The 24,731-nt window shown below is 48.2% G+C and overlaps 13 protein-coding genes across 13 annotated transcripts; 4 read left to right on the top strand and 9 right to left on the bottom strand.

Moving 5' to 3' along the window:
- Window positions 1-3,126: 3,126 nt before the first annotated feature.
- BT62DRAFT_1006360 (uncharacterized protein) lies at window positions 3,127-4,644 on the bottom strand (the record flags this gene model as incomplete). The annotated part of the gene is made up of 10 exons (XM_043177242.1): window positions 3,127-3,189; window positions 3,243-3,404; window positions 3,457-3,507; window positions 3,567-3,656; window positions 3,714-3,782; window positions 3,839-3,919; window positions 3,977-3,997; window positions 4,046-4,194; window positions 4,264-4,437; window positions 4,530-4,644. 10 exons carry the CDS (start codon window positions 4,642-4,644, stop codon window positions 3,127-3,129), a joined length of 975 nt encoding a protein of 324 aa, XP_043039653.1.
- Window positions 4,645-4,840: 196 nt separating this feature from the next.
- Window positions 4,841-5,626, top strand: BT62DRAFT_155813 (uncharacterized protein). The gene has a single exon (XM_043179873.1). The coding sequence runs from the start codon at window positions 4,986-4,988 to the stop codon at window positions 5,511-5,513; it is 528 nt and encodes a 175-aa protein (XP_043039652.1). The 5' UTR covers window positions 4,841-4,985; the 3' UTR covers window positions 5,514-5,626.
- On the bottom strand, window positions 5,544-6,244 carry BT62DRAFT_155221 (uncharacterized protein). The gene is made up of 2 exons (XM_043179869.1): window positions 5,679-6,244; window positions 5,544-5,626 (listed from the first exon to the last, which is right to left on the bottom strand). Exons 1-2 carry the CDS (start codon window positions 6,044-6,046, stop codon window positions 5,575-5,577), a joined length of 420 nt encoding a protein of 139 aa, XP_043039651.1. The 5' UTR covers window positions 6,047-6,244; the 3' UTR covers window positions 5,544-5,574.
- Window positions 6,245-7,211: 967 nt separating this feature from the next.
- Window positions 7,212-8,852, bottom strand: BT62DRAFT_895289 (alpha/beta-hydrolase; the record flags this gene model as incomplete). Its single annotated transcript, XM_043183211.1, has 8 exons — window positions 7,212-7,377; window positions 7,438-7,615; window positions 7,696-7,924; window positions 7,995-8,066; window positions 8,125-8,153; window positions 8,207-8,249; window positions 8,317-8,474; window positions 8,528-8,852. The coding sequence occupies 8 exons, from the start codon at window positions 8,850-8,852 to the stop codon at window positions 7,212-7,214; spliced, it is 1,200 nt and encodes a 399-aa protein (XP_043039650.1).
- Window positions 8,853-9,044: 192 nt separating this feature from the next.
- Window positions 9,045-9,459, bottom strand: BT62DRAFT_155548 (uncharacterized protein). The gene has a single exon (XM_043179870.1). It carries the CDS (start codon window positions 9,367-9,369, stop codon window positions 9,130-9,132), a length of 240 nt encoding a protein of 79 aa, XP_043039649.1. The 5' UTR covers window positions 9,370-9,459; the 3' UTR covers window positions 9,045-9,129.
- On the bottom strand, window positions 9,442-10,535 carry BT62DRAFT_155595 (acyl-CoA N-acyltransferase). The gene is made up of 6 exons (XM_043179871.1): window positions 10,245-10,535; window positions 10,069-10,190; window positions 9,909-10,016; window positions 9,814-9,858; window positions 9,713-9,754; window positions 9,442-9,664 (listed from the first exon to the last, which is right to left on the bottom strand). Exons 1-6 carry the CDS (start codon window positions 10,386-10,388, stop codon window positions 9,550-9,552), a joined length of 576 nt encoding a protein of 191 aa, XP_043039648.1. The 5' UTR covers window positions 10,389-10,535; the 3' UTR covers window positions 9,442-9,549.
- Window positions 10,536-10,578: 43 nt separating this feature from the next.
- BT62DRAFT_155785 (uncharacterized protein) lies at window positions 10,579-11,845 on the bottom strand. Its single transcript, XM_043179872.1, has 5 exons — window positions 11,822-11,845; window positions 11,213-11,741; window positions 11,075-11,164; window positions 10,911-11,021; window positions 10,579-10,861 (listed from the first exon to the last, which is right to left on the bottom strand). The coding sequence occupies exons 2-5, from the start codon at window positions 11,663-11,665 to the stop codon at window positions 10,769-10,771; spliced, it is 747 nt and encodes a 248-aa protein (XP_043039647.1). The 5' UTR covers window positions 11,666-11,741; window positions 11,822-11,845; the 3' UTR covers window positions 10,579-10,768.
- A 294-nt stretch (window positions 11,846-12,139) lies between these two features.
- On the bottom strand, window positions 12,140-13,088 carry BT62DRAFT_932512 (uncharacterized protein). Its single transcript, XM_043186369.1, has 3 exons — window positions 12,964-13,088; window positions 12,733-12,915; window positions 12,140-12,671 (listed from the first exon to the last, which is right to left on the bottom strand). The coding sequence occupies exons 2-3, from the start codon at window positions 12,784-12,786 to the stop codon at window positions 12,552-12,554; spliced, it is 174 nt and encodes a 57-aa protein (XP_043039646.1). The 5' UTR covers window positions 12,787-12,915; window positions 12,964-13,088; the 3' UTR covers window positions 12,140-12,551.
- A 180-nt stretch (window positions 13,089-13,268) lies between these two features.
- BT62DRAFT_980996 (thioredoxin-domain-containing protein) lies at window positions 13,269-15,241 on the top strand (the record flags this gene model as incomplete). The annotated part of the gene is made up of 8 exons (XM_043189556.1): window positions 13,269-13,292; window positions 13,437-13,577; window positions 13,602-13,623; window positions 13,673-13,940; window positions 13,993-13,994; window positions 14,073-14,226; window positions 14,276-15,014; window positions 15,068-15,241. 8 exons carry the CDS (start codon window positions 13,269-13,271, stop codon window positions 15,239-15,241), a joined length of 1,524 nt encoding a protein of 507 aa, XP_043039645.1.
- A 248-nt stretch (window positions 15,242-15,489) lies between these two features.
- Window positions 15,490-16,069, bottom strand: BT62DRAFT_932509 (uncharacterized protein). Its single transcript, XM_043186368.1, has one exon. The coding sequence runs from the start codon at window positions 15,963-15,965 to the stop codon at window positions 15,525-15,527; it is 441 nt and encodes a 146-aa protein (XP_043039644.1). The 5' UTR covers window positions 15,966-16,069; the 3' UTR covers window positions 15,490-15,524.
- Window positions 16,070-16,199: 130 nt separating this feature from the next.
- BT62DRAFT_932507 (uncharacterized protein) lies at window positions 16,200-18,384 on the top strand. Its single transcript, XM_043186367.1, has 2 exons — window positions 16,200-16,389; window positions 16,457-18,384. Exon 2 carries the CDS (start codon window positions 16,480-16,482, stop codon window positions 18,130-18,132), a length of 1,653 nt encoding a protein of 550 aa, XP_043039643.1. The 5' UTR covers window positions 16,200-16,389; window positions 16,457-16,479; the 3' UTR covers window positions 18,133-18,384.
- Window positions 18,385-19,816: 1,432 nt separating this feature from the next.
- Window positions 19,817-22,701, top strand: BT62DRAFT_932504 (phospholipase D/nuclease). Its single transcript, XM_043186366.1, has 13 exons — window positions 19,817-20,468; window positions 20,527-20,718; window positions 20,773-20,781; window positions 20,833-20,913; window positions 20,965-21,102; window positions 21,149-21,270; window positions 21,325-21,418; window positions 21,464-21,757; window positions 21,805-21,978; window positions 22,036-22,146; window positions 22,199-22,226; window positions 22,285-22,391; window positions 22,443-22,701. Exons 1-11 carry the CDS (start codon window positions 19,977-19,979, stop codon window positions 22,217-22,219), a joined length of 1,728 nt encoding a protein of 575 aa, XP_043039642.1. The 5' UTR covers window positions 19,817-19,976; the 3' UTR covers window positions 22,220-22,226; window positions 22,285-22,391; window positions 22,443-22,701.
- On the bottom strand, window positions 22,323-24,490 carry BT62DRAFT_932502 (serine carboxypeptidase). Its single transcript, XM_043186365.1, has 11 exons — window positions 24,227-24,490; window positions 24,070-24,176; window positions 23,841-24,013; window positions 23,684-23,794; window positions 23,536-23,635; window positions 23,397-23,487; window positions 23,318-23,342; window positions 23,144-23,261; window positions 23,019-23,091; window positions 22,589-22,970; window positions 22,323-22,541 (listed from the first exon to the last, which is right to left on the bottom strand). Exons 1-11 carry the CDS (start codon window positions 24,451-24,453, stop codon window positions 22,473-22,475), a joined length of 1,476 nt encoding a protein of 491 aa, XP_043039641.1. The 5' UTR covers window positions 24,454-24,490; the 3' UTR covers window positions 22,323-22,472.
- Between the last annotated feature and the right edge of the window lie 241 nt (window positions 24,491-24,731).

The following is a 24,731-nucleotide window of genomic DNA, read 5'->3' as shown; positions in this document are numbered from 1 at the left end:
TAGCGGCATTATCGTTGAACGACTTACATGGTCATCTGACAGAGCCACCGTTGGACCTCTACCACTGACCGCCTCAGGCCTAATCATCGCTCATACGTGGTATCAATTTCTACCGTTCTTTCATCTCTCGGTTCTTATCGCTATTTGGATTTGTACATTCCGAAGACCCTATCTCTACAAGACAAGACGGACAAATTTCCTATTTCTGTACACGTGTAGCACATCACATATCACATCATCATCTCGTCGACATCAATTGTATGGTATCCACGTTCTTTTTAGTGCAAAGATTCCGCACGTTTCACTGGAATCGAAGAGTAAATTCTATGTATTGCCTCGTAAAGTTGCAGTGACGAGGAGACGAAGGCTGGTAAGAACGAGGATGACCACATTTTCTTTCGCAAAGGCGGGCAGGGTCAGTCACAATGCTTATTCCTTTATATACGTCGAGCCATGGGGGGTCCCGGAGACATGTCCAGCCCCGAGATTATATTGTTTCGATGCTCGAGATTCACATCAAGGAAAGAACACAAGAGAAAAAGGACGAGCTTGTTACTTCGTACTTCCATCCCACACTAAGCGAGTAGACATCCACCTCGACTCGGGACCCAGGCGAAAACGATTGAATGACGGGTGCTGCGCGATGCCTAGACTTCTGATACCTGGGGACCTGCAATAATAGACTATGGCCAGACTGCGAGACGTTCTTTCGGCAGTGACGCCACAGAAGTGTCCTTACCCCAACGTCGCACACAAAGGAACGGAACATCCCTTAGAAATGAAGTAGTATTTCCGGATAGACTCGCAGCTCATTCTGATGGTTTCGAGTGACTTGCAAATTGCTTGTAGGAGATTGCACGCGTAAACAAGGGAGGTCGTAGCACTTGATGATGTTAGCAATGGTGCGGCCTAAGTATTGACTTTGATGTCATGAGAAACACACATGAGTACTCAAAGAGAAACTGAGATATACGTATATGTTTCTAAAAGCATAGGACAGGGTCGCAGAATTGGAAGTTGCATGGGGTGAATGAATATACACAATCAAAGCTCTCGAACTATCCGGTTCACATCAACGCTTGCCATGAACCTCTCGTAGGCTTGCGGCGTCGTAATATCTCAATTCCGGAGAGCACGAGTGAGCGATAAAGGAATGAACTCGGTCGTGATAGAGCTTCATCTGCATTCTTGATTCAAGACTAATTGCCCAGGCTGAGCGTTATCTAGCGTTATCTCCTAGGTTGTTATGAATCACTACCTTGCGCATGTACAACAAAATCTCTCTGCAATCGAGTTCTCTCCTCCTTTGGCCCGCCACGCGTATATGAATAGGACCGTCCTCCTTCCCCGCTTTCGCGAAGACTTGGTCTTCATGGTCTTCTCTTTTGTCCGTATTCGCAAACGGCTACCAGCTGGTCAAGTCGAGCTCCGCGACGGACCTAGCGTCTAATCCTGTGGCGCAGCATCAACCTCGCTTCACACGTCCACCGCAAAGGGTCCAGACATACAACACCAGAAGTTTCTGCAGTATGCCCTTCAAATAAGTATCGAAAGCACGAAAATGAATTGAATACGTACCTGCATGATGTATCCTTGTAGAAAGGACGCGGACAATGCCGCGCCAGAAAGGATCGACCGGTGCGGTGACCTCAAATTCAGCCAATCGTCACTGTCATCCTTCATGCTCATACTGTAACCGGATCGCTTAAAACTGTGCTACAGACAACTTCCAAGGCGACGCTGGATTATTCGTATTTGGCTAGTATACGCGATGATGTGTCTTCGAGCAACATGTTTGAGGCTGGTTCCTTGCAAATGGAAATTCATTTTCATTTGGGACATTAAATTTTCGTTCTTCGTCTCGTGCTCATTTTCCCGGTACTGAAAAGAGTGACGGAACAGTTTTAAGATACTCCCTGTATCGTATCGAAGACAAAAAATAAAGCATGAGGCTCTCCTCATATCTGGGTGGGAGTCGAACCCAATACACACGTGCTCAGATGGATGCACTATGTACCACCCCTTCCTTGGCACAACGATCTTCGCAAATTTCGAGCCACTCATGAAAATTTCTTCCTCTTCTGCAAGGACAATGTGGGAAGAAATCGGATAGCACAAGGTCATAATTGAAAGTTACATGATTTACATATAGGCGAATACACAGGATCAAAGCTCTCGAACCATCCGCTTCATTGGCATGAACTTCTCGTAGCCTTTCTGCATCATGACATCTAGATCCCATCGTAACGGCGGAGCCGCATTCGTAGGACAAGTGAGTGGCGGAAAGAGGATCTAAGTCTATAGCATAAACATAATGCTCACCATGAATAACAGGATCTATTGGATGAGCTTCATTATTGGAAACTTAAGAGCATCTTGAAGCTTGCGCTCCTCGGAAAATGTATGGCATGGTTGAAAAGTAAATTCCATGCTTCGTCTGGTAAAATCACAGTGACGAGGAGATGAAGGCCTGCAAGGATGAAATAAGTCTACCGTCTCATCTGCAGAATCCAAAATGTTATTTTACTGTGGTCTCCATCTTAAGACTGTGCCCAAGTTCCGTAAGACAATACCGCCCGCTGATGGCTTCCTTAAGGTCTGGACGACGATCCAAATACATCGGCAATGTGCCAAGGCCAAGATTGTCACAATGGAGACATCCATGGCAAAGGATCGTTGATGAGCTCCCAATACCCGGGTGTAAGATTAAGGGTATTGTCGGCCATTAGATCGTTTGGTGGTAATGAGTGCGTTCAAAGATTGATCGGGAGTATTGATACTTACTGAAATGTTGCACGACATTCTTGCACCTTGCATATGTACGTTCACTTTATTCTTCGAGTGGCATATTTTCAGGAAGAATCTACCACAAAGATGTCATCGCCAGCTGGGATGTAGAGCGCATTGAAGCAATAGGTTTGTTTACTGGGTGATGAGGCTTAGTCGAAACAGAATGAAAGGTAAATATAAACACCAGCTCGTCAGTGTTTCGATGAGATCTGACGTTTACGGAAGTATCTGGCTAGCTAAGTAAATACAGGCAGGAAGTTGGTTGTATATCGCTGAAAGTATATCAACAAGTCACGACAGTACCCCATCATGATGCGCAGGTAGAGGGAGAAGCATTTAGAATATGACAGAGCCCGACGTGAGGTCCGAGAAGGGTGCGGTCATGGAATATAGGAAGGCCTACAGAATCGTGTTCCGAGTGGTGATAACCTAGATGGGTGAAGAACGCGAACGCAACCTGTACCGTGAGGCGAGAAACGATACACCGCATATCCAATCGCGGTGGACCAGCGGTGTCCATTCCGAGAATTCGCCGATCTGACATTATCACTATGGACCAATGTGACCTTTCCCAGAAAGAGACGCCCAGTTCGCAGAGATGTATATGTCAACGACTACCAATTCCATTGACAATGATCACGTTGGCCCGGCGGTGCTGTTTTCCACATTGATCCCGAGTCCGGAAAGAGACATCGCGTCAGCTTTCGATGCTAGGAGCTACAAGCAAAATTCTGTCACCCTGTCCACTTCAAGCTCCATTTAAAGGGGGTCAGCACCGATACGAGAGGAATGTCGAATACGTTGGCCGGCTCGGACGTGGACCCCTGACATAAGAGTACAGGTACACGAAATGGACCTGGATTTCGCTATCCTCGTTTTCTGATCAGTTTCATTACTATTGAGGACAGGTTAAGATTCCTTACAGGGAAAAAGAAACAATGCATCTGGAAATCCACACGTCTCTCTAGCCCATTGCTATTCTGGATAATTCTCTAGATGACGACTGATTCTAGAGGTACACTCTGCATCCAAACCACCTCGTTGTCACGCGGTCCTCAGATTCGTGAGAAGACTTCATGCGTGCGCCACCGTGCTCCATTACCCCGTCAAGCAGTAACATCAGATGGATCTATGCAGATGTTGGATGGTGAAAGATGGTGAGGAAATCAACCTTGTCCACGTATACCTCGAGACGTCTCCAGCTCCTCTAGTCATGCCGCAGAGTCAGATCCGAGATAGCATCCTAAAATTTGACGCTAGGTCCGTCACGTTTCTTTAACCGGCGGATGGACGAGCCATCAAAAGAGAAGATCATGAAGACTAGCTCCTGGCGAAATCCTAGTGCGAAGGTTTCAACGTACGCCCCTTCCGATGAGCGTTCTCTGTTAGGGCATTGACCATCGTCTAAAAACCGGCAAATTCTGCAGTGTAGCCTTCGGATACTTATCGAAAGCACAAAAACAAACTAAATACGTACTTCGATCCTTTGCAGTGGACGTGTGAAGCGAGGTTGATGCTGCGTCACAGGATTAAACGCTAGGTCCGCCGCGGAGCTCGACTTGACCAGCTGGTAGCCGTTTGCGAATAGGAGCAAAAGAGAAGACCATGAAAACCAACTCTTGGCGAAACCGGGGAAGGAGGACGGTCCTATTCATATACGCGTGGCGGGCCAATCGAGGGGAGAACTCGATTGCAGAGAAGTGTTATTGTGCATGCGCCAAGTAGGAATTTATACCAACCTAAGAGATAACGCTCAGCCCGGGCAATTAATCTTGAATGAAGAAGGATATAACTTGTTCGTGGTTTGCCAGACGTCTGAGAAGAAAACAAAGGCTCGTCTTCAGGGCTGGTCATTTCAAATTAGTACAACGACCATACCAACTTGTCAGCTTCTAAGTCAGCTTCCAATGAACTCACCCCACGGCATCGAGGACCCGAAGGCACCAGTATCGGAGGTCCGAGATTGGACCTATACCCTAGCGAGTACGATCGCATATACCGACGAGTCGTCACTGATCGCCACATTGCAGATAGGCACTTTCGGCCTCGAGAACGTTGTAGCTTGGAGGGATAGAGCTTTGGCGACTCCTCGGAGTGAGAGAGGTGTGATGATGCTTACCTGCGAGGGAGAGATTTTGGTGAGTGCATCGTTCTGGTACCGAAGCTGCGGAGCTCATCGGTGATAGAGGAATCATATGAAAGTCACCGAGCAAGTTATGGCCTGGAGGAGCAATATCGATGTCGTACCGAACCATGCGCCACCTATACATCCCTTCGATTCCCATCGACGTCTGCTCTCGATTCTGAACGACTCCTCCTACGATCCCAGCGAGGTCCCAGACGACACGCCAACACTCAATGCTCATGAGTGGGACCGGTGGTTCCTTCTGACGCTCCTCGGCAAGCAACGGTATGACGACAGGAAGGCGTCGGAGGAACGAGAACTACTCTGGCGCGCCATACAACACGACCCACTCACCGATCCCAACGACTGGCTGGACTTCATGCGCAGCAAGAGGGACGACGAGACCCAGCACCATCGCGCCATGCGCGATGAACAGACAAATGAAATATATGACAATATGACATCGATCAGTCCATCGGCGTTGGCGACGATGATGCTAGACCACTCGTACCAACCATCCGCCGCTGCCTCACCACCAGCAAGAGGCATACCAAACAACCTATCCAGCCTGTCCGCCTCCACCTCTCGCCCTCAATGATGGCTATCCGGCTCGGTCCTCAAGTTCATAGGCTTGTTCGTTCAGGTTGCGTAATATCTATCTACAGAGCAGAGGGAGCTTCGGGCAAGCAGGCAGTGAGGCAGAAGATGCAGCTATAACGTTTTATTCACTTTCTTGAAGTAATGATATCCGTGATGAACCGACCTTTGACAGCTTCCTAGGACCGTGAGCAAGATATCTTCACACCGGTAGGTATCGGGTAGGTGCTCCAAGAGCAATCTGCGGTCCTTTCCATCGGTAGCGGGAATGCAGGGTAACGCTCGTCGACCTCGTTCTCGCCAGATGGTAAGAGACGCCGGCAGCGAGTTCTGCTGTCGTGGTGGAAGGAAGGGAAGAAGGAAGGATGATGGTCTGCCGTCACAGTCACGGTCTTCCTTGCTCCCCACGTCCGTGAATAATCCCATCCCGCTCAGCATTATCAGTGTTTCCTGTAGTGCTTCCCTTTCAGACAATAGACGCTGTCCAAAGTGCTGAAGATAAGGAATAGTGCGCTTTATGCTCCATACTGGCATCGCTTTGTTGTTGACCAGCGAGAAGATTCTAGCTTCTGTAGACCTGGCTCTTTTGCCTCTTCTCTACTGGTACTTTACACGTTTGCGATAATACAAAGCACAAATTATTTGGCTTGGTGACAATGATATTGCCGTTAACTGGTGGAAGGAAAAACTCGGTACGTCGTCGTGCAATGACAATCTCCGTCCTCTTAAAGCTCTCTTCAGGTATTGCTTTTGGTCGCAAAAGGATGACTTGCCACTGGAGGGTCCACCATATATGCTAGACGATGATGGACCGTGCCAGCGATAGTTACCGAAGGCCTCGATGGAGTCATACGAAGACATCCAGCTCTCCTAGGATTCAGTGACACCTCTCCCGAAATCCTACCCTCCGTATATACGCTTTGACCCACCTCGCAACGTCCTCAACCCCAAAAGGCGAAGGCAGAGCTCCAGTAACGAAGAAGAATGAACATCGAGCGACTTCTCGGTGCGCCATTCGTTCAATTCTTCTATTCCGCTGGTCTTTACACATTTCTCAAGGTCTCGAGATAGCGTCTCTGGTTGAGATCCTGACAAAACAGAATGGACGTTGATAGCATTCCCCAAAAGAAACCTGTAGGAGGATTCCACAGCGGGTGCGTTCGCATTTTGTTATCCTTACACCTTTAGAGTTTCCTGATGTACTCGCAGAATTGTCAGATTTCTATTTGGTTTCTCTCTGGCTTCTTCGTCCGCGGCATTTCACCTACTAGGGGAGTTCAAGATCTTCCTGTTTTTACGACGGTTATGTTGGAACGCAACCATCAGTGATTCCTGCTCCAACTCCATGGACTTGCCCCACAGCCTCGTGCTCCGGTGGGATGGCCCTACTGCGACGCGGCGAACGCTCGAAAAGCAATGAAAGAACGAAATTAGCACCTATATCCCTTTCTTCCATACCAAATGTCCATGTCAAAGGCAGTTTGAGATAAAATCCTTAACGATTCACAACTTGGAAAGAACTTGACAGAGAATGCAAGCTCCTGGGCACCGACAACCATAATTGTGAAAAAAACGCACTGATACATTCCTTGAATATCTTAACACACATACAAAACTACAGCTTCGTCCTGTAAGCCTGCTTGCCACGGCTTAGGAAGCTCATCAGCCGGGCATCAAACATGGTTCCCCCCCGCACCTCTCACCTATAACCAGTCTTCCCAGGTACGACCCCAAAAGCAGGTCCTCCCTTCCCAAACATTTTCCTCAAATCATCCACCAACGCCTGAGGCTTTTCATGCGCCGCAAAGTGTCCGCCGCCAGCATGTTCAGATTCAAAAACGACGTTACTGGTGGTATGACTCCAGCTGTGTGACGACGGCTCAGTACAGGCTTCTGCTCCGGGACACTGTATGAAAAGTACTTACAGACGAGGGAGAGAGATAAGTTCCTTCGGAAAGTACGATATGCCATGTGGAATAGCCGGTTTTTCTCCCAATACAGACTGCAAAGGGAGCTCAGACGACCCGAAAACCTCGTAGTATATGCGTATGGACGCTGTAGGACCTGATCGCGAGAACAAATAGATGGAGATCCATGTTAGGACTGGAAAAAAAAAACACATATCCAGATAAGCGACAATTGGGAGAGTGAATAAGTTTCCCGGGCCACCACCCCCACCTCACCTTCGTCATCATCCCAAGGGTACTCATCTGTCCAGTTGACGAGCTTTTCGAAAATCCACGCGAGGAGACCTACGGGAGAATCGGCGAGCGAATATCCCAGTGTTTGGGGCTGCGTAGAATGTTCCGCCGAGTAGCCGGTGCCTTTGGCGCGGAACCACTGGGCGCGAGCGAACCCGGCTTTCTCAGCAGCTGTGTACGGCGTCAAGAGGTGCCGTAGGTACAGTATGGGCTCGTGCAGAGTCGGAGGGCGACCGCTGTAGACGATCAGGATCGTCGAATGATGAAGCGAAGAAGGATACTTGCAGAGCCATGTTGCTATGCCAAGCTTTGCTATGCTTGCCCCCGTAGACTTGAGCGATTTTTCGCGTGATCTTTGCGATTGCGGTTAGCATGGTAACAATAGATGCTTCAACTGAAGACAGCACTCACCATGCTTCCCCAATCTCCACCTTGAGCGACTGGAAGCGTAAAATTAGAAGACACATCCGAAAGGGTAGTCACGGACACGTACCATATTCATTGTAGCCCAGAGCCAGCATGAGCTTGTTGGCAACCTGCGATGTTCCTTCGGGTCAGCGATATTGAAATGTAATAACGGTCACCGTCGGTGGAGAGCAGCACCTCAGCATACTGTGCAAGTCGAAATCCTTGCTTTTTGCTGGCCTCTGAAAACCCGTACCCCGGCAAGCTGAGCGCGACGACATGGAAACTCGGATGGTCCGGCGACGACGCCGTCAGAAGTGGGAGAATCTTGCGGACTTCGATGAAGCTTCCCGGCCCTGCAAGGTAAAAGTTAACACATGAGCCAATCAAGTAGCAGCAAGCCAGGTACAGCCATGAACGAAGAGCAACGGCACAGCACCCTCGACCTCGCTCTTCTTATGCACATAGTGAATGTTCAGCACCCCAAAACCCTCGACCTCAATGTCGCGGGTGAACTGCGGGAGCTCCGCGTTGAGAGCGGCCTCTTGAGCTCGCCAGTCGAAGCCGCCTTTCCACCGAACCACCAGACGTTGAATATCCTTCAACGGCGCGCCATATTTCGTTCCGGAGTCTTCAAGTTCATCCGGAAATGTAACCAACGCAAGTTTCTGCTGTAGGAGCTTGAGTTTCTCGTCCGGGATGGATATTTTGAAGGGTGATTCTGGTGATGCCATTGAGGGATGCTGTAACCCAGGAATGTCAGCTTTTATACAACAACACCCACCGGTCATAGCGCTTACCTCCACGGCCCGTCGGAGAAAAGGATGCACTGCCGAACCGAAATATCGCAGGGACGAAGCTTTGACGTTGAACAGATAGGACAGAGCACAAAGCTAGATGTAGTCACTGGATACCGTTCTTCTCACACTTCGGCCCGAACTTTTTTTGACAACACCGTAAGCGATGTAAGCATAAGTACCTTCCACACTGAAGTTAGTACATGGCGTCAAGTCATCTAACCAAAGCTAAAATCCGCGAATAGTCCTCCCGAACACTCTGGAACGTTTCCTCCAGCTTCTCCAACCGCTCGTCCTTCTCCAGCTGCGCAAGAGTTTCCTGTTGACAGGTCATATTAGTGTCTGTCATACAGACGGGAAGGATACTCACAAAGTTAAATCTGTAGAGGCGTTCTTTGACTTGAAGCCGATATGCTCGAAGGTCAGCTGGGTCTAACCGCGACAGGATGAGCATCTCAATCAGACGATGGAATTGGCGCTGTTGGGTTCTTTGTCAGGTTCGACCACAGCTGATAGAGGAACACCTACACCGGCAATCTTGAGTTCCCGTCTCCACTTCTCTGCCCAATGCTTGTCAACCGGAGGTCCGAGTTTCCCCTTCTCGGAATGTCCGCCACGACCACTTCGACCACTTTTACCTACCCCGCCAACTCGCCCCCCACCGTGCGATAGGCCATCGCCACCGAATCCTTCTTGCATAAACTTGGTGTGGGCAAAGAGCATCTGTAAGTCGTTTTTGTCGCGAAGGTCTTCAAACGCTTCAGCAGGATCTTCCACTGTCAGTTCTGCTATATGACCTTGAGATAGGATGTATTGATAGATGGCTGAATATAGCGCAGCTGTAAAGCATTCAGTGAGCCAAAAAATCGCCTTTGCCGAAATGACCCTTGACCCTTACATCCGTGGGCTTTGTCGCTGATATGAGGAGAGAATAACGAATTGACTATGAAATTTCATAAATGAATGTTAATGAACTCATGCCTGTCGACGTACCTCAGTCGTAACCTGAATTTTTCTGGGAAATGGTAGAAGTTGTACAGGGACGAGTAGCCCACGAAATGATACGTGAAACTTCCATCCCGCCGTCTGCGTTTCTCGTATCTAGAAAGCAAGTCATAAGCATGATCAGCGCCGACAACTGAGCACGACGCACAAAACGACAAATTCCCATTGATCTTCATCTTCGTTGATATAAGACCCAGCTTCGATATATAGCAGAATAAAAAGTTGCATTCGTCGATGATATTCTCTAAACCCAGGAGTGTGAAATGTAGTCTGAAACCATAGCCTTTAGCTATGCGGACTGGACAGCGTAGCGCAACAACTCACACGATAGACCTCAAAATCGATGATATGCTGTCGCCACTCTATCATCAAAGGCCCCCAGCGCGATGGAACGTCGCAATTGGAGGAAATATCTGAACCTTTTTCCCGGTGGTTTGACCGTGGGACCTCTTGGGACAAATCCTTCATCGTCGATTACATCAACAAAGAAGCAAACCTAAATTTCACCAAAGTCATACACCTCTCGGCTCTAAATCTACTCTTCACCTTGCGTTTGGCCAAAATCGATGTCTCCCCTCTTGAAACCCTCCTTACCGGCTCTTTCACCTTCGATTCGTAAACGCCGTGGTACCCAGGAAGATCTTTTGGCCAAGTGATCTCCGAACCATGGACTTTGCGGAACAAGGAGGAGTAGGCATCATTCGACTATATGCGAAAGCCGACATGAGTCTTGCACATCGAAATAGGAACTTAGGTTGGGCTGGGTAGAGCCCATTCATTGAATCACTCACAGCTGTGTTTATGTCTGAGTTCATTGTAATAACTTATCAATGACAAGTTGTACGTCATCATAAAGTATCGAGGATCATCCTCGTAATCGTAGTAGACTGTGATGGTAATCGCTGTCGTTTGTGGGGTCTCTCTGTGCGTTTACTGGCGAACTATGGATGGTCAGTTGCGAGCCATAGAAAACCCGAAGCAGAGACTTACCCCTACTTCTTCGCTTGTCTGAGAGCTACCAATCACTGGTTGCACATGTGGCGACCATTGATGTCGGCCTTGAGCTTCGTCTTGTCCACCTTCAAATTCCTTGTACCGGCGCTGCTTGAATATTTTAGTAAATGTGGAAGCTTCTTTGACGAGAGAAAGCGAACCCAAATCTCGAAGTACCAGTTTCCGATTCGATCAGGGTGCTCGTCATCACAGTACTCCCTGAAACCATCCGGAGGTGAGGGGTATTTGTCCTATACAAGAATTCAGTCGCCGTGCAATCTGGATATGAACTAACGCACTCTCGCATAATTCCACCAATCTCCCTCTTTTCTGGAACGCATCCAAATTCTTAAAGCCATATCTCGATGAGTCAAAAATGGGCCAGGAATCAGAGCATCATTACCAAAGGAATGCTGTAATTCCTTTGGAAAGCTTCTTATGAACGTCTGGCCAATAGCTGTGACCTTCAACTGCTCCAAAGCATATAGCTCTCCAATAACGTTTCGGAGGGCTCTCTGCATGAACCGGTAGTCATCCCGACTAATATCCGTCGCTTTCATATTTACCGAGTCAGGTAGGCCTGGCCACTGCTTCTCGATGAACGCCTCGTTGCTGGACAATAGATATTTCTCATGACTTTCGGGAAGTGGCTGAAAAGAGAGGAAACAATAGAGCTGATATCGGGTGTCCTCGAGAAGGCTCAGGGCTTTGTGGTATTTAGCAACTAATCGATCGTATCCTTCCGCCCTCATGTACAGGTCATTCAGGCAAGGTTCCGTGCAAGTGCAAAGAACAAAGGAACGCAGAGGTCGCTTGCACGGGCAGCTACTATGCCAAGGCGAATAGTTGTTTTCATTGTGCTGTGAGGTATGGGTCAGACCGGGTTTCATGGGGATTAGTATGCTTACCGAATTTCTCATCCGCGTATTCATCAAAGAGTCCGCCTCATGGCACATACAACTGGGGCATAGTAAATTCATCTTCATTATTTCGGGTGCCTGGAAATGTTGTCTACAGCCGCCACAACGGATAGTTACACTCCCTGTCTTTGACGATCCGTATTCTTTCCACTGTATGACTTGTTTCTACATGCAGGTTCAATACAGCCTTTGTAGAAGAATATCATGAGACTCGCCTCATAGCTTTGAAGTGCAGATTGGACGGCATATTGGAAGTTATGAGCCTCCAAGGCTTCGGTTGTAAGTGGCTGCGGTGGCATATAGATGGACAAGATAAAGCTTGATGGTTCTTTCAGTCAGGGTGTGACATTTATAGGCACAGATCGCATAAATGATAGCATCTTAAATCCGGCCTTGGTGACAAACAAGGGGCGTGGATGAAATCTGGATCATAGAACGACCATCGATGGTAGGATTTTCCTTTATCGTAGACAGACGCTCAAGGACTCGTTAACAGTATACGAAAGGATATAGGTCTGACTTTAATTGATTACGAGCCTCGAGAAGGTACTGAACCACCCTGAGTCGGAAACAAAGACCATTAACAGAAGAATGAGGTCGGTGGAAGGGCCCTCAATGGTAGATGGTAGACTGTGGCCTGTCGCAAGGGGGTGGGGTCAAGAACTGATGATGTCCTGGACGCCTTCAGACGGACAATTACACTACATAGGCGCAGCAGTCATCCCATGACACTCTTCATGGCAACCGAGCTCACGACGATGTCGTCGATAACGGCATGCTGTTTCGAAAGGTCGTCTCTTGTCGCGATAAGGGCCTTTTCTTGATCTAGTTTGTAATACTGATGTACATTCATTCATACTAAGTGGCTGTAACATGGATAATGTTTGAGGGCAGCTTACTTTCTTGATCGTGGTCCAATCGGTGAAATTCTGGAGGGAAGACAATGGCAACATAGTTCCGTCTACCACACGTGCAAGTTTCTCTTGTACTGCCGACGTGGACAGCCCAGCATTTGATACGTGGATAACAAGAAGTGAAATAGTCTTGTCTGAAATTCCGTATCGACGGATGGCTTCTGTTATCTGCACATTGATGAGCTTGAATTCTGTCTCGCAGAGTATACAACACACGTTATTGGTTGGATTGAGTGCCCACAGAATCTCGGAATGAACAGTTTTTGTCCGCAACGATCCCTAAGATTCCGTGAGGATGGCTTGGTATATCGCAGTCTCTAGATGAAGCCGGCTGGTAATCTAAGAAAATTGTCGTCAAACCAGCCAGTGAAGCATGAAATGATACCGACTAGTGTCGCATCGACAAAGGCAAAATTCACCTCATCTCGTTCTTTTTCGCCTTCGTGACCATCTGCTCTGGCGGCGGCGACAATCCGATTCCTAATATTGCTGGAGTTGTTGACAGGAGAATACAGCGCGATATGGGCGACTTGATTGTGGTCAAGGTGGGCGAAAGTGAAGACATCCATGGAATCACGTTACTCTGCTCCTTACCACCAACATGAAATTCGGCCGACTGTTCCACGACCTCCCTTCGGTCGCTGCTCCCCACATCATTGGTGCTGACACGCACCGCCGTACCCGTCAAGACCTCGGTATTGACACCCGATAATTTCGACACGACCATCGCCCGTGGCGTCTGGTTCATCGAGTATTTCTCTCCGTACTGTGGTCACTGTAGAAAATTCGCTCCGGCCTTGGAACAGCTTGTGACGATGAGCGCAGAGGGAGTGCCGAGTGTGAAGCTTGTGTAGGTCAACTGTGCAGTAAATGGAGGTGCGTTGAGGTGCTCTCGATTGTCGTGCATTACTAATTGCGACAGTAGATCTCTGTTCAGGAAATGGTATCAAGGGATATCCTACGTTGAATTTGTACAAGGATGGAAAACTTGTCGAGCCGTTCAAGGGCTCCAGAGATCTCGACATTTTGGTGTCGTTCATCAAGAGTCATGCGCCACCACCACCGCCGTCCCAGCAACAGCCCATGGTTGAGAAGCTCCCGAATCCAAAAGGAGTCGTTTTGTCACTGGATGATAACACATTTGAAACCACCCTTTCCGAGGGCCCTGCTTTCATCAAATTTTTCGCTCCATGGTAGGTGGCGAAGTCTTCCATCTCGAATAACTTGATTGACGTTCGTTTGAAGGTGTGGGCATTGCAAGAAGCTTGCTCCGACATGGAAGAAGCTAGCAAAACAAATGCAGAACTAACTGACCATTACCGAAGTCAAATGCGAGGATCACAAAGCTTTATGCACCTCCCAGGAAGTGCAAGGATATCCATCACTAATGTACTATTCTATTACTGGCGCCAAGAATGAGTACACAAACGGACGAAAACTCGAGCAGCTTGCTGCCTTTGCTGAGAGGGCCAGCGGCCCGTCAGTGCCGTCTCCGTACCCCGTTTTTCCCTATTGACTGCTGTTTCAGGGCCATGAAGGCTATCGACCCAGAAGATCTTGAACATTATATCGCCAAGGACGACATCATCTACGTCCTGCTTCACACCGATAATGATATCGTAACCTACCTGACCCCCACCTTCTCTTCTCTCCTTGGCTCGCCCACCGTCTACACCATCGCGAACGCCTCTGAATCTCTAACTGCTCGATATTCCATCCCCGCCTCATCCGCTTGGTCTCTGATCGCATTCAAAGATCACGACTCTGACACACCGACCTCTGTATACACTACCATGGACGTCAACGGCGTCCTCACCTGGCTCCTTGCAAACAGACTACCATCGACATCAGAGTTGACGCAAGATACGTTTCAATCGATCATGAAAGCTCCCTCCCACCCGCTTGTTGTTCTTGCGGGCGTTTCCGCAGAGAAGAAGGATCTCGTGAAGCAGAGGTTCGAAGAGATATCCGCGTCCTTCCGTTCAAAAAGTAGTGTAAACCGAGAGGTCGTGTTCGCATGGATGGATATTGAACGGTGGAAGGACTGGATGAAGAGCATGTATGGAATCAAGACACGGAGCAAGGCATTGGATGATGTGGAGGTGGTTATTGCTGATCATCATGCATTGATCTATTGGAACGTCGACGCCGAGGGAAAGCCTATCAATCTATCGAATGAGAAGGGGATGTTCTCGGCTATCGAAGGAGCTGCCAGGGGCAAGATTACACCCCTACATTCTGAAAATACTGTGGAAAGACTAGCGAGGGTATGTTCTTCCTCTTACACATATACATAAGGAATGCTGACACTTCTGAGCAGTATTTAAATGGCAAAGCAGTAGCCATTGAAGGCTATGTGGTGAACAATCCACTCCGAACGGTCTTTTTCGTTGGTTTTGGCTTTGTCGTTGTTATTCTTGCTATAAGGAGGTGGATTTTGTCGGATCTCCCGGATGATCGCCATTATCGAGGCAAGGCCGGTCGATTGGATTGAGAGATTGCTGCGGACAGTTGTACTTGTATCTTCTGTAGATTCTTGGTGATGTCGAAACATCTATAATCACTTAATGCATTTCACTCGCTTCACCATAGGTCCATAAGCTGGCATGCATTACATGTCCGTACATGCTGGTATATATCCAGTCACAACACCTGCGACGCAAATTTCCAAGGGAAAATTTTGGGTGAAAATAGCTACGCGAATACGTGACGATGCTGTAGCTGCCAGTAAGCATCGCCCGGTCAAGAAGATCGGAGGAAACACCGGAATTGCTTGATCACCGAGGAACTCTGTCCATCCGAGAAGGTGGATATCTGATTCGCCTTGAGAGTTGACGTTCTTCATATTCAGTCTTCATCCGTTCCCTCGCAGCTAAGAGTTCTTCCCTTCTCATCCTCAGTTTCTGAACCTCTTTTGCGAGGTCCCGGGAGGACTTGATCTCATCTCGTTCGCTACTGTGTCGGGTCGCGATAATAGAAAGCGGGTTAGGGGTGTAGTTTAGGTCGTTAGGAGGTTGGTCGTTGATGTAGGCCGTGACGTGAGATTGCAGAGTTTCAATTTGAGCAGTGAGAAGATGGGTTTCGAGCTGGTACCGCTCGACGCGACTGTATCGATCCTTCCCAGTCGCCGGGCGATAGAACTGATGTAATGGGACGGCAACAGCTGAGGAGAGGTCTTGATGAACAAGAGCTGGAGGATTGTGTGATATGTGTTCCATTCTCTTGGTGTATGATTACGTCTGAAGAAGTAGGTGAGAAGTCCCTAGCACGCAGAGGAATTACCTTTGCGTACTGGCGCTCCGTCTTAAATAATGATTCCTGGCACCATTGTACGTGGGTAGAGCTATCATAAAGAAGAATTGCTTTTTGTATCCGGTAGGGTAAGAGCGACAATAGCATCGTGACGAGTGGGCCTCTGTGCGTGGGACGAGACTGCATCCCGGGTCAAGCTCCGCCGTCTGGGATGAAAGGGGTTGCTCGTAGGAACGGTGTGGGTCTATGCTCTAGGAGTTTAGCCTCGCAACTCATGACCTCGATCTCTCAACCGCATGGAGATAATGACAATATTACATCCCGCGCACCCGGAAATTCGGAGTAGCACGCTGTTTCACAAAGGTTCCAGCCGCTCAATTCTTTCGTCAAGTGAGTTCCGTTTCTCCTTTGCTGCTTCCCCGTCCTCAACTTCTCCTTTCGTGTTCTCTTCTCCCAGCGTCTACCACGTTTATCACCACTATGGCCGCCGCTAATGACTCGCTTGCCACTCTTCCCATCAGCGCTCCGTACCCTCCTTCGCCTGTCGAGGCCAGGTGCTTCTATTACGGCTTACCCTCTCGGCCGACTTTGGTCGCTCGCTCCAGCGCCGACATCTGGGTCGAGCCGATGGGCCCCGAAGCATACCTTATTCCCAAGGAGTCTAGTCCTGTCGGCCTGCACCCTCTTAGAGAGATCTGGGAGGCCACAGTTGGTCCTGCCATGATTGACTATTTGGACTTCAAGGGGGTGAAGATGACAAGTCTGGACCCAGTTCGCATGGGGTATGTTGATGAGTCTTCCCCTCCCGTTATCATATGGATGGGAGTTGTCCCTGGCTCTCTCTCTGCCAAGGATGGTGTGGAGGTTGCAACTCACTGCAAGAATATCCTTTCTGCTTACAACATAAATGATGTCCATGTTGAAATTCGTGAGTCAGAGATCAGCTACTCTGCTGGTCCCAAGATGTACAGGCCTTTCTCCACCTACAATGCTACTGCCCAGGCCCAAGAGCCTTTCTCCACTGCCCTTGGTCTCCCTATCTGTGCCAAAGATTCCCCAACCATTGAGGGAACTGGTGGATTCTTCATCTCAGACCCTCGCAACCCTGGCAAGATTTATCTTGTCACAGCCAGACATGTTGTCTTCCACTCTGATAGGGATTCTAATGAGCTCTACCAGCACTGCAACTCCAGCCAGCCTCATAGGGATATCTTGCTGTTTGGTGATGCTGCTATTGAGAAGTATATCAATGCCATTGAGTTTGAGATCGGCAGGAAGCATATGATTATTGAGGATCTTTGGGACCAGTTAGAGTATGCTAAGCAGAAGGGTGAGAAGAATGCTGTGGCAAAGCAGAAGCATGTTCTGCCTCAGTTGGAGGAGGCAAGCAAGGCAATCAGAGCCCTCAAGAAGTTTCTTGCAGATGTCTCTAGGGACTGGAAAAAGCAGGAGAACCGTGTCCTTGGCCATATTGTCCTGTCTCCTCCTATTAGTTTTGGTGTTGGAGAGGAAGGGTTCATGGAGGACTGGGCAGTGATTGAGATTGATGATTCCAAGATCAACCTGAACAACTTTGTTGGAAATGTTATTGACCTTGGCACTACCATCCCTGTCGAGAAGTTCACAGTCCAGATGTTTCCTGATGCATTGAGGACCTGGGTGCTTTTCAACTCTATCGACCCATCTTTATCCAGGTTTCTAGAAAACTATCTCCTCAAGTTTGATGGCACTATTTCAGATGAGGAAATGTGGAAGCCTAGCTGGAAGACTGTCAATCATGACAATGATCCATGCATTATGGTCATCAAGCGTGGCTATGCTTCTGACCTCACCATCGGACGCCTCAACACCATCCGTTCCTTCACCAGATTCTACTTAAAGGGCCAGCCCATTCAGACATCGAGGGTAGTCACCATTTTGCCTTTCAACTCTGAGTCACATGCCTTCTCCAGCCCTGGTGACTCTGGCTCAGCTGTCGTTGATGGCAAGGGCAGGTTGGCTGGCTTGCTCACTGGTGGTGCTGGAGACACTGAAGAGTTCGACTGCACCTATCTTACCTCTATCAACTTCCTCCTCAAGTGTATGTTGGAGCATGGTCTCAAGGCTAACCTCTCTCCCTCCCTCAATGCTTAAACACCATCTGCTCTTCAGATCCTGAAGCCAGCTTATTTCTTCCTCTCTTCAAGTTTTCCATGACTTCTTGTCATTCTCTCTTTCCCTGTCTTCCCACCTGTTTCTTCTTGTATGATCTCATTTTTTTAACTCTTCATTCTTCTTTATCTATGGACTCATTGTCAGAGACTAGGTACCAGATACTTCCTTTGTATGGCATTCAGTCTCATGCTGGATGTGATGTGGCTTCTTTCACACTATGGTATTAACCCCTTGTCTCCTTCTCTTACTTGATTACTTATGATGTACTTACACCTATGTGATATGCTGCTGCGAAATGGTATTGTTACTTTGCAAGTTTTTCCTTACGTTTGATGGACTGAAGTGCCTCATTTACTACTAACCTTAATACTAACATAACATTGTTTCCTCTTGTTTCAGCTTCTCTCCTCTTGATGCCTCCCTTCACTTCTCTTCTTTCCAAGTTTCCTTTCTTGACTTCTATTTGCAGTTCTATGGCGCGGGGCAAGGTTCCAGAGGCCACTTTGAGCCACATGATACCCGCGCGGACTTCAGCGCATCAAGGAAGGTAGCCAATTAAATCTCTTTCTCTTAAGCCATCATCACCACCACCATGGATTTTGACCATGACGAGATACAAAGGGCCATTGACCTCTAATGTGTTCGACTCTGTAGGAGCTAGATAGACATTCAAAGCCATCCTGACTGATATGGCACGAAACTCTACGACGGGTACGATAAATGCAAGCAGACACAAGGTCTAGGCCGCAATACGGCGTCGCTAACTCGTCGAGTTGCCCAAGAACCCACAGTCAGGTAGCTCCAGCCTTCAAGTGTGGCTGTCAAGGTCCTAGATAGGTTAAGAGCATGCTCGGCCAGCTCGCGGACTGACAGAGCGGAAGACTGAGGCTGCTGAGGAATCAGAGAAGAGGGGAGCTGCTGACGTGGCTAGTCAAGACTGGCCGTGGGACCAGTCGAGCGGTCAGACCGGTTCGAGAGGTTAGACCAACCCAGAAGGAAGACCAGGTTAGACCACTGTTAGACCAGTCTAGTGGGGAGAAGAGCTGCATGACCGCGAGAAGTAGCCACGATCGCTTAAAAAGGCCCAGCTTTGGAGTAAGCCGTTCGATGAGCTTGAGTCTTGCTTACTGCATCCTAGGAAATTTGATTAGGTCCGTCTTCCCATGAGGACGAAACAGCAGGGATTTGTTATTCTCGTTACCAAATAGCCCGAGTCGATAACAGAGAATCAATGAACTGGGTCTAGTATGGATTTTTAACTTGAAGACCGGAAGATCGGACAACACACGAGTAAAAGGCAGTGCAGTACTCCAGAATCCGAAATAAAGAGAATTAAACGTGAACGGCGCAATTTATCGCTAGCAGCAATGCCTACAAGTCATCTGCAAGAAAGATTCGTCGTATTCGCAGTTCTATGGCGCGAGGCAAGGTTCCAGGGGCCATGTAACACATCGAACGACGTCGACCCTCTTATCACTTCTAATTCACCCGTTATCTTGCTATACCCCTTTTTCGACATTACGCTCAGCAAATTACTTGATATCTTATCTTACTCACCCTATCCTTCCCGGTTCCCTCCGTATTTGATTTCTCTACGAGTATATAAACCTCCTTGTGTTAGATTAGACGACTTTTTCTCGAATCGAAGTATCGCTTACCTGGTCTTTGCTTCGCTCGACTAAGGGTCCTCGCGTGACGAAACCGTGACGTGTCTCGCTTTCGTTACAGGCCACTTTGAGCCACGTGATACCCGCGCGGACTCCAGCGCGTCAAGGAAGGTAGCCAATTAAATCTCTTTCTCTTAAGCCATCATCACTACCACCATGGATTTTGACGATGACGAGATACAAAGGGCCATTGCACTCAGTCTTCAACAATCCAGAGCCAAAGCCAGAGCCAAATCACCTCCACATTTTCTTGAGACTATCGTGATCAGCTCGGATGATGACGACGACGAGCAGGTACAGCAGGCATTGAAGACGCAACCAGTGGAGCTTTCGAAGGCACGGGAGTTATCAGGTCCTCAATCTTCTTTTCTTTCAGAAAGAGCGCAGCTAGAGAAGGAAAGACGGGAGCGCCAACAGCGATATCTTCAAGCCACTGGGAAGGGGAAGTCCGCGAAGAATGACGATGATGAAGAGATACAGATTGTGGAGCCTTCAACGTCTCGGAACACGAAGACATCTTCCTCCGCGCCTATACCGCTCACGGATCAGCTCTTTTTTGAAGGAGAAATAAGGCCAACAGCGACGCGACTTGCAGAGCCTAGACGAGATAGAAAAGCCACGTTCCGATTGACAGAAATTTTGGGCCCAGTATGGATTTCTTTTTTTTTTTGGATGTCAGATGCTGACTCGGGAGATGATTTGACAGAAATCTGACATATCTTTCGCCATTCTGTCTACTTATGCTCACGACATATCTTGGATTTACCAATTTTTTGAGCGTGAGGTCCCAGTGATCTTTATCGCGCATGGGGAATCAGAGGGGATGCGGAATGTTCTCCCAAATTGGATTAAGACAGTGCCCAAGCTCAATGGGCCTTACGGATGTATGCATATGAAGGTTTGCGCCGTATCCCTCATATACGTTCATTCCGTTGACCACGGTCGTCTGTAGTTTATGATTGTAGGTGTTTTATTCAACGACCAGCATACGTGACGTCCAAACGAAGCACAGATATTTTACAAGACGGGTAGGTTACGCGTGGTCATCTCCACGGCGAATCTGGTCCCATTTGACTATAGAGACATTGAAAACGTACGATTTTGTATTTTGACTGCCTTCGTGTCACTCTGAACTATACCACAGGTCGTATGGCTGCAAGATATCCCTCCCCGCGGAACTCGGATTGCCAGCGACCTCAAAGCGGACGATTTTCCAGCGACAATGCAACGAGTGCTGCACGGTGTCAATGCAAGACAAGCACTAGAGCTGATGCTAAAGGAGGTGAGTCATGCACACCGTTTAAGATGCTGCACTGACTCTCCGTTAGCATCCCAATCTTCCCCTTCGCAAGATTGAGGATCTACGTTCGCGGTGGGACTTTGCGAAAGTCAAGGTCCATTTGATTCCGTCGCTTGCTGGGAAACATGACGGCTGGCCGGAGGTCACGTTGTAGGTCTTGGTGCATCCGTCTGGACTCTATGATCTTCATGGCGCCGTTTGTAGGACAGGACATATAAGACTCATGATGGCCATAAGGAATCTTGGTCTTCGAACAAAGAAGGGAAAAACTGCGAGAAAACTAGACGTGGAGTACCAGGCAAGTATTTATACAAGGATTCTCACCCGCTCTGACATTTTACAGGGCTCTTCTATCGGAAATTACACCACTCAATGGGTGAACGAATTCTTCTATTCAGCACGAGGCGAGAGCCCGCAGGATTACCTCGACGGTCCCAAAGCTAAACGCGCCAAACTTCCTTATCCCTCCATCAAAATCATATTTCCGAGCAAGAAGACTGTGCAGGAGAGTGCTCTCGGTGTGCAAGGTGGTGGTACGATATTTTGCCGAAGAGCTCAATGGAATGGTAAGAACTTCCCGAGGGACAAGTTTTATGATTCGAAAAGTCGTGCGGGAAAAGTGTTGATGCATACCAAGGTAATGAGATACGTACGTACATGACCAGATCTGACCTGATTTCGCAGATGATTATTGGTCTACTATCCGAGAACCCTGTTGATGTCGATGATTCTGATACTGAAGACAGCGATAGCCAGGTGGTGGACGCTCCGATAGGATGGGGCTACCTCGGATCGCATAATTTCACCCCTTCGGCATGGGGAACTCTTTCTGGGAGTGCTTTTAGACCGGTCCTCAACGTGAGTCCGTTTACATTTATGCATGAAACTACTTAACCTGATTTACAAAATATGCAGTTAAAGAATTATGAGATCGGCATCGTTTTCCCGATAAGAAACAAGGAGGCGTTGGAGAAGGTGACATTTTGGGAGAGGCCACCCCAGCGCTACGATGAAGGCGGACCATGGGTATGTTTCAGCATTAGGATTTTCTGGTCATCACGTTGAACTTGGTGTACAGGTGCAGGAAGAATTTATGTAATTAGCAGGTGAAGTCTTACCATCCAACAATCTTACGGTGTTGGACTATTCTTTACCGTCCATAAAGTCTCCCAGGTCGATCGCGTATATTCCAGATCCAAACACCAATGGGCTGAAAGTTTTACGACAGATCCGGCCTACAGAAGAATAGTTCTATAGTTCCATCAAGACTTGTACGTCAGGATATCGCATGTAAATATACTACGTTATACACTGATAATTAGGACATCAATTTAGAGAAGAGCGAATACGACTTATAAAGCCTGTCCCTTCAGCCAGCGATTGACAAGCTCTAGAGATTCCTGGGGTTTGTCATAAGGTACCTGATGCACGTTAGGACATCATGATGATCCAAATACGAGACACCCACCATATGGCCCGCCCCTTCAATCGTAGCAAACGTCAAGCCCTTGCTGCTCCTCGTCAAACCAGCCTTCTTTCCCCCAATGAACCATTCCCTTAGCTCCTCATTTACAAACGTTTCCTTACCACTCCAATCCAGCACCAATGTCCATGCATTGTTCCCGACCCAATTGCATATAAAATCATAGCTGCCTACGTACACAAGGACCCGTACCTTGCGCTCCAGCAGGGCCGCGATATACAGTTGCGTTTGATGGTACTCGTCCATGGTCGTCACGAAGGCACTGTTTACCTCCCATGAGACGGAGCTGAAGTTTTGTCCGTCAAAGTGTGGGTCGACGCCTAGTTTGGTGCGAACACTGGGGTGGTCGAGGTAGGCGGATATGTTACTGGGCGGATTGAGAAGGTTTAAAGAAAGCAATGGTAAGGAAGCGTACTTCGTTACGGGGTAGCAAAGCGTTTCTTCGATGGGTCCATCGCAGTCCACACTGATATCATATGGATTCTTGTCTGATCATATAAGGTTCGGGAGCATGAGGAACTGGTGGAAATGGAAACGCACTTGTGGAGCTGAACGGTCCAAATAGTTCATCTGAGCAGAAGTTGGCCGCAGCTGCACAGTTGATGTCGTCAAACTGGTCGATGCAGGACTCTTTCATCCACTTCTGGCATCGAGGGAGCTGACACGACGGGCGTCAACGGTGCCAATAAGATAAGATACGCGGGAATCACCGACCACTTGTTTCATGCGAACACATGTTCTTTACATTGATAATCGATGCGGGTTGCAAAAAAAAAAGGCACAGCGAACGCACGATATATCTAGAACGGGAGGAACGGAGGCAAAAGTGCACGTCATCTCGTAATAGGACAAGGTCATTGTGGCGAATTCAGTTAATCCGTTTCCTGATGGCACGTTCAGACTGGTTTTCGACAGACATTCAAAATACGGACCAATCATGATCGAAGACAGGTTAACTGGTGTAAGGCCAGCATCAATGAGGTATGCATTTTGGTCATATACCGCAGAAGCAAAGAGCGGCAAGTAACGTCCCTATAAACGTTTAGACATGTGAAGTAGGGACGAGGATAAATTTCTTACGCCATAGGATTCCCCAGACATGTGGAAGCCGCGACCTTTGAACTTGGTAAAATGTTCGAAGAAGATGGCTACGAAAGATGCAATATCCTTAGCGGCTTCTTCAGTTGTACCCTTGAGAAAGTGAGCGATGGTTATGTTAGATCTTCAGTCTGCTTACGACAGTTTCGCCATAGTCAGCGTAAGAGAAGCCTACGCCAATAGGCTGGTCGACGAAAAAGATGTTGGCATTAGAATTCCAGGACTCTTTATGGAAAACAGGACCACGGTCATCGGTAATCCGGCAAGGGCCAAGCTCCATGAAGAGCCCTAGCATGGAAGAGGCACCGGGACCTAGGACAAAATTGTATCGTAATATCCACAAACCGATCCAAATGAAGAGTGCGTACCTCCGTTGGTCCAGAAAATGACGTCGTCAATATCCGGATCGCTCCTGCTCTCAAAGAAGTAGAAGAACAGGTGTCTTGCTTCAATGTCGATGTATCCTGTATGGGCCCTACAGTGCCGTCAGACTGTGGATGAAATAGCGTGTCCGGCAAGCCCTACGCAACAGTACCATCGCAAAAGTCCGTTTTCTTGATTCTAACGCTGTAATTTGGAAATGCCGGGTGACTCAAGGTGGCGAACTCTGAATAAGAGAGCAGGTTCAAATCCTCCATTGGGGTGAACAGCCCACTGTCGTACGCATCGTTCTGTACAGAGAAAGACGGCGATATTGCTCCCACAAGAGATGGTAAGGACAGGCCCAGCGCAGCGGCGGCGAAGAAAAGCATGAGCTCAAATACTGGAGAGAGATTGGTCTAGGTGGCCCTTCACAACCGTGACTTGTCGGCTTCCCGGGTGCGGTCCGACATCCGTATTTACGTTAGACATCACATGACCGTGGCCGCAGATCAAAATGATAGTACTGGTTATTTTGTTTTCTGGAGAGCTGTGGAAAGGATGTAAATTTTTAATGTGAAGGTCGAAAAATCTCATAAAGGTCATGGACGATGGAGAGCCAGTCGAACACCGGAACAGTACACAAGGAATTATTATTGTACTTTGCTTG

The sequence above is a fragment of the Guyanagaster necrorhizus genome, assembly GCF_019112545.1.
Source record: "Guyanagaster necrorhizus MCA 3950 unplaced genomic scaffold BT62scaffold_13, whole genome shotgun sequence".
NCBI classification, from domain to species: Eukaryota; Fungi; Basidiomycota; class Agaricomycetes; order Agaricales; family Physalacriaceae; genus Guyanagaster; species Guyanagaster necrorhizus.
This window is presented reverse-complemented; position numbering and strand designations above follow the sequence as displayed.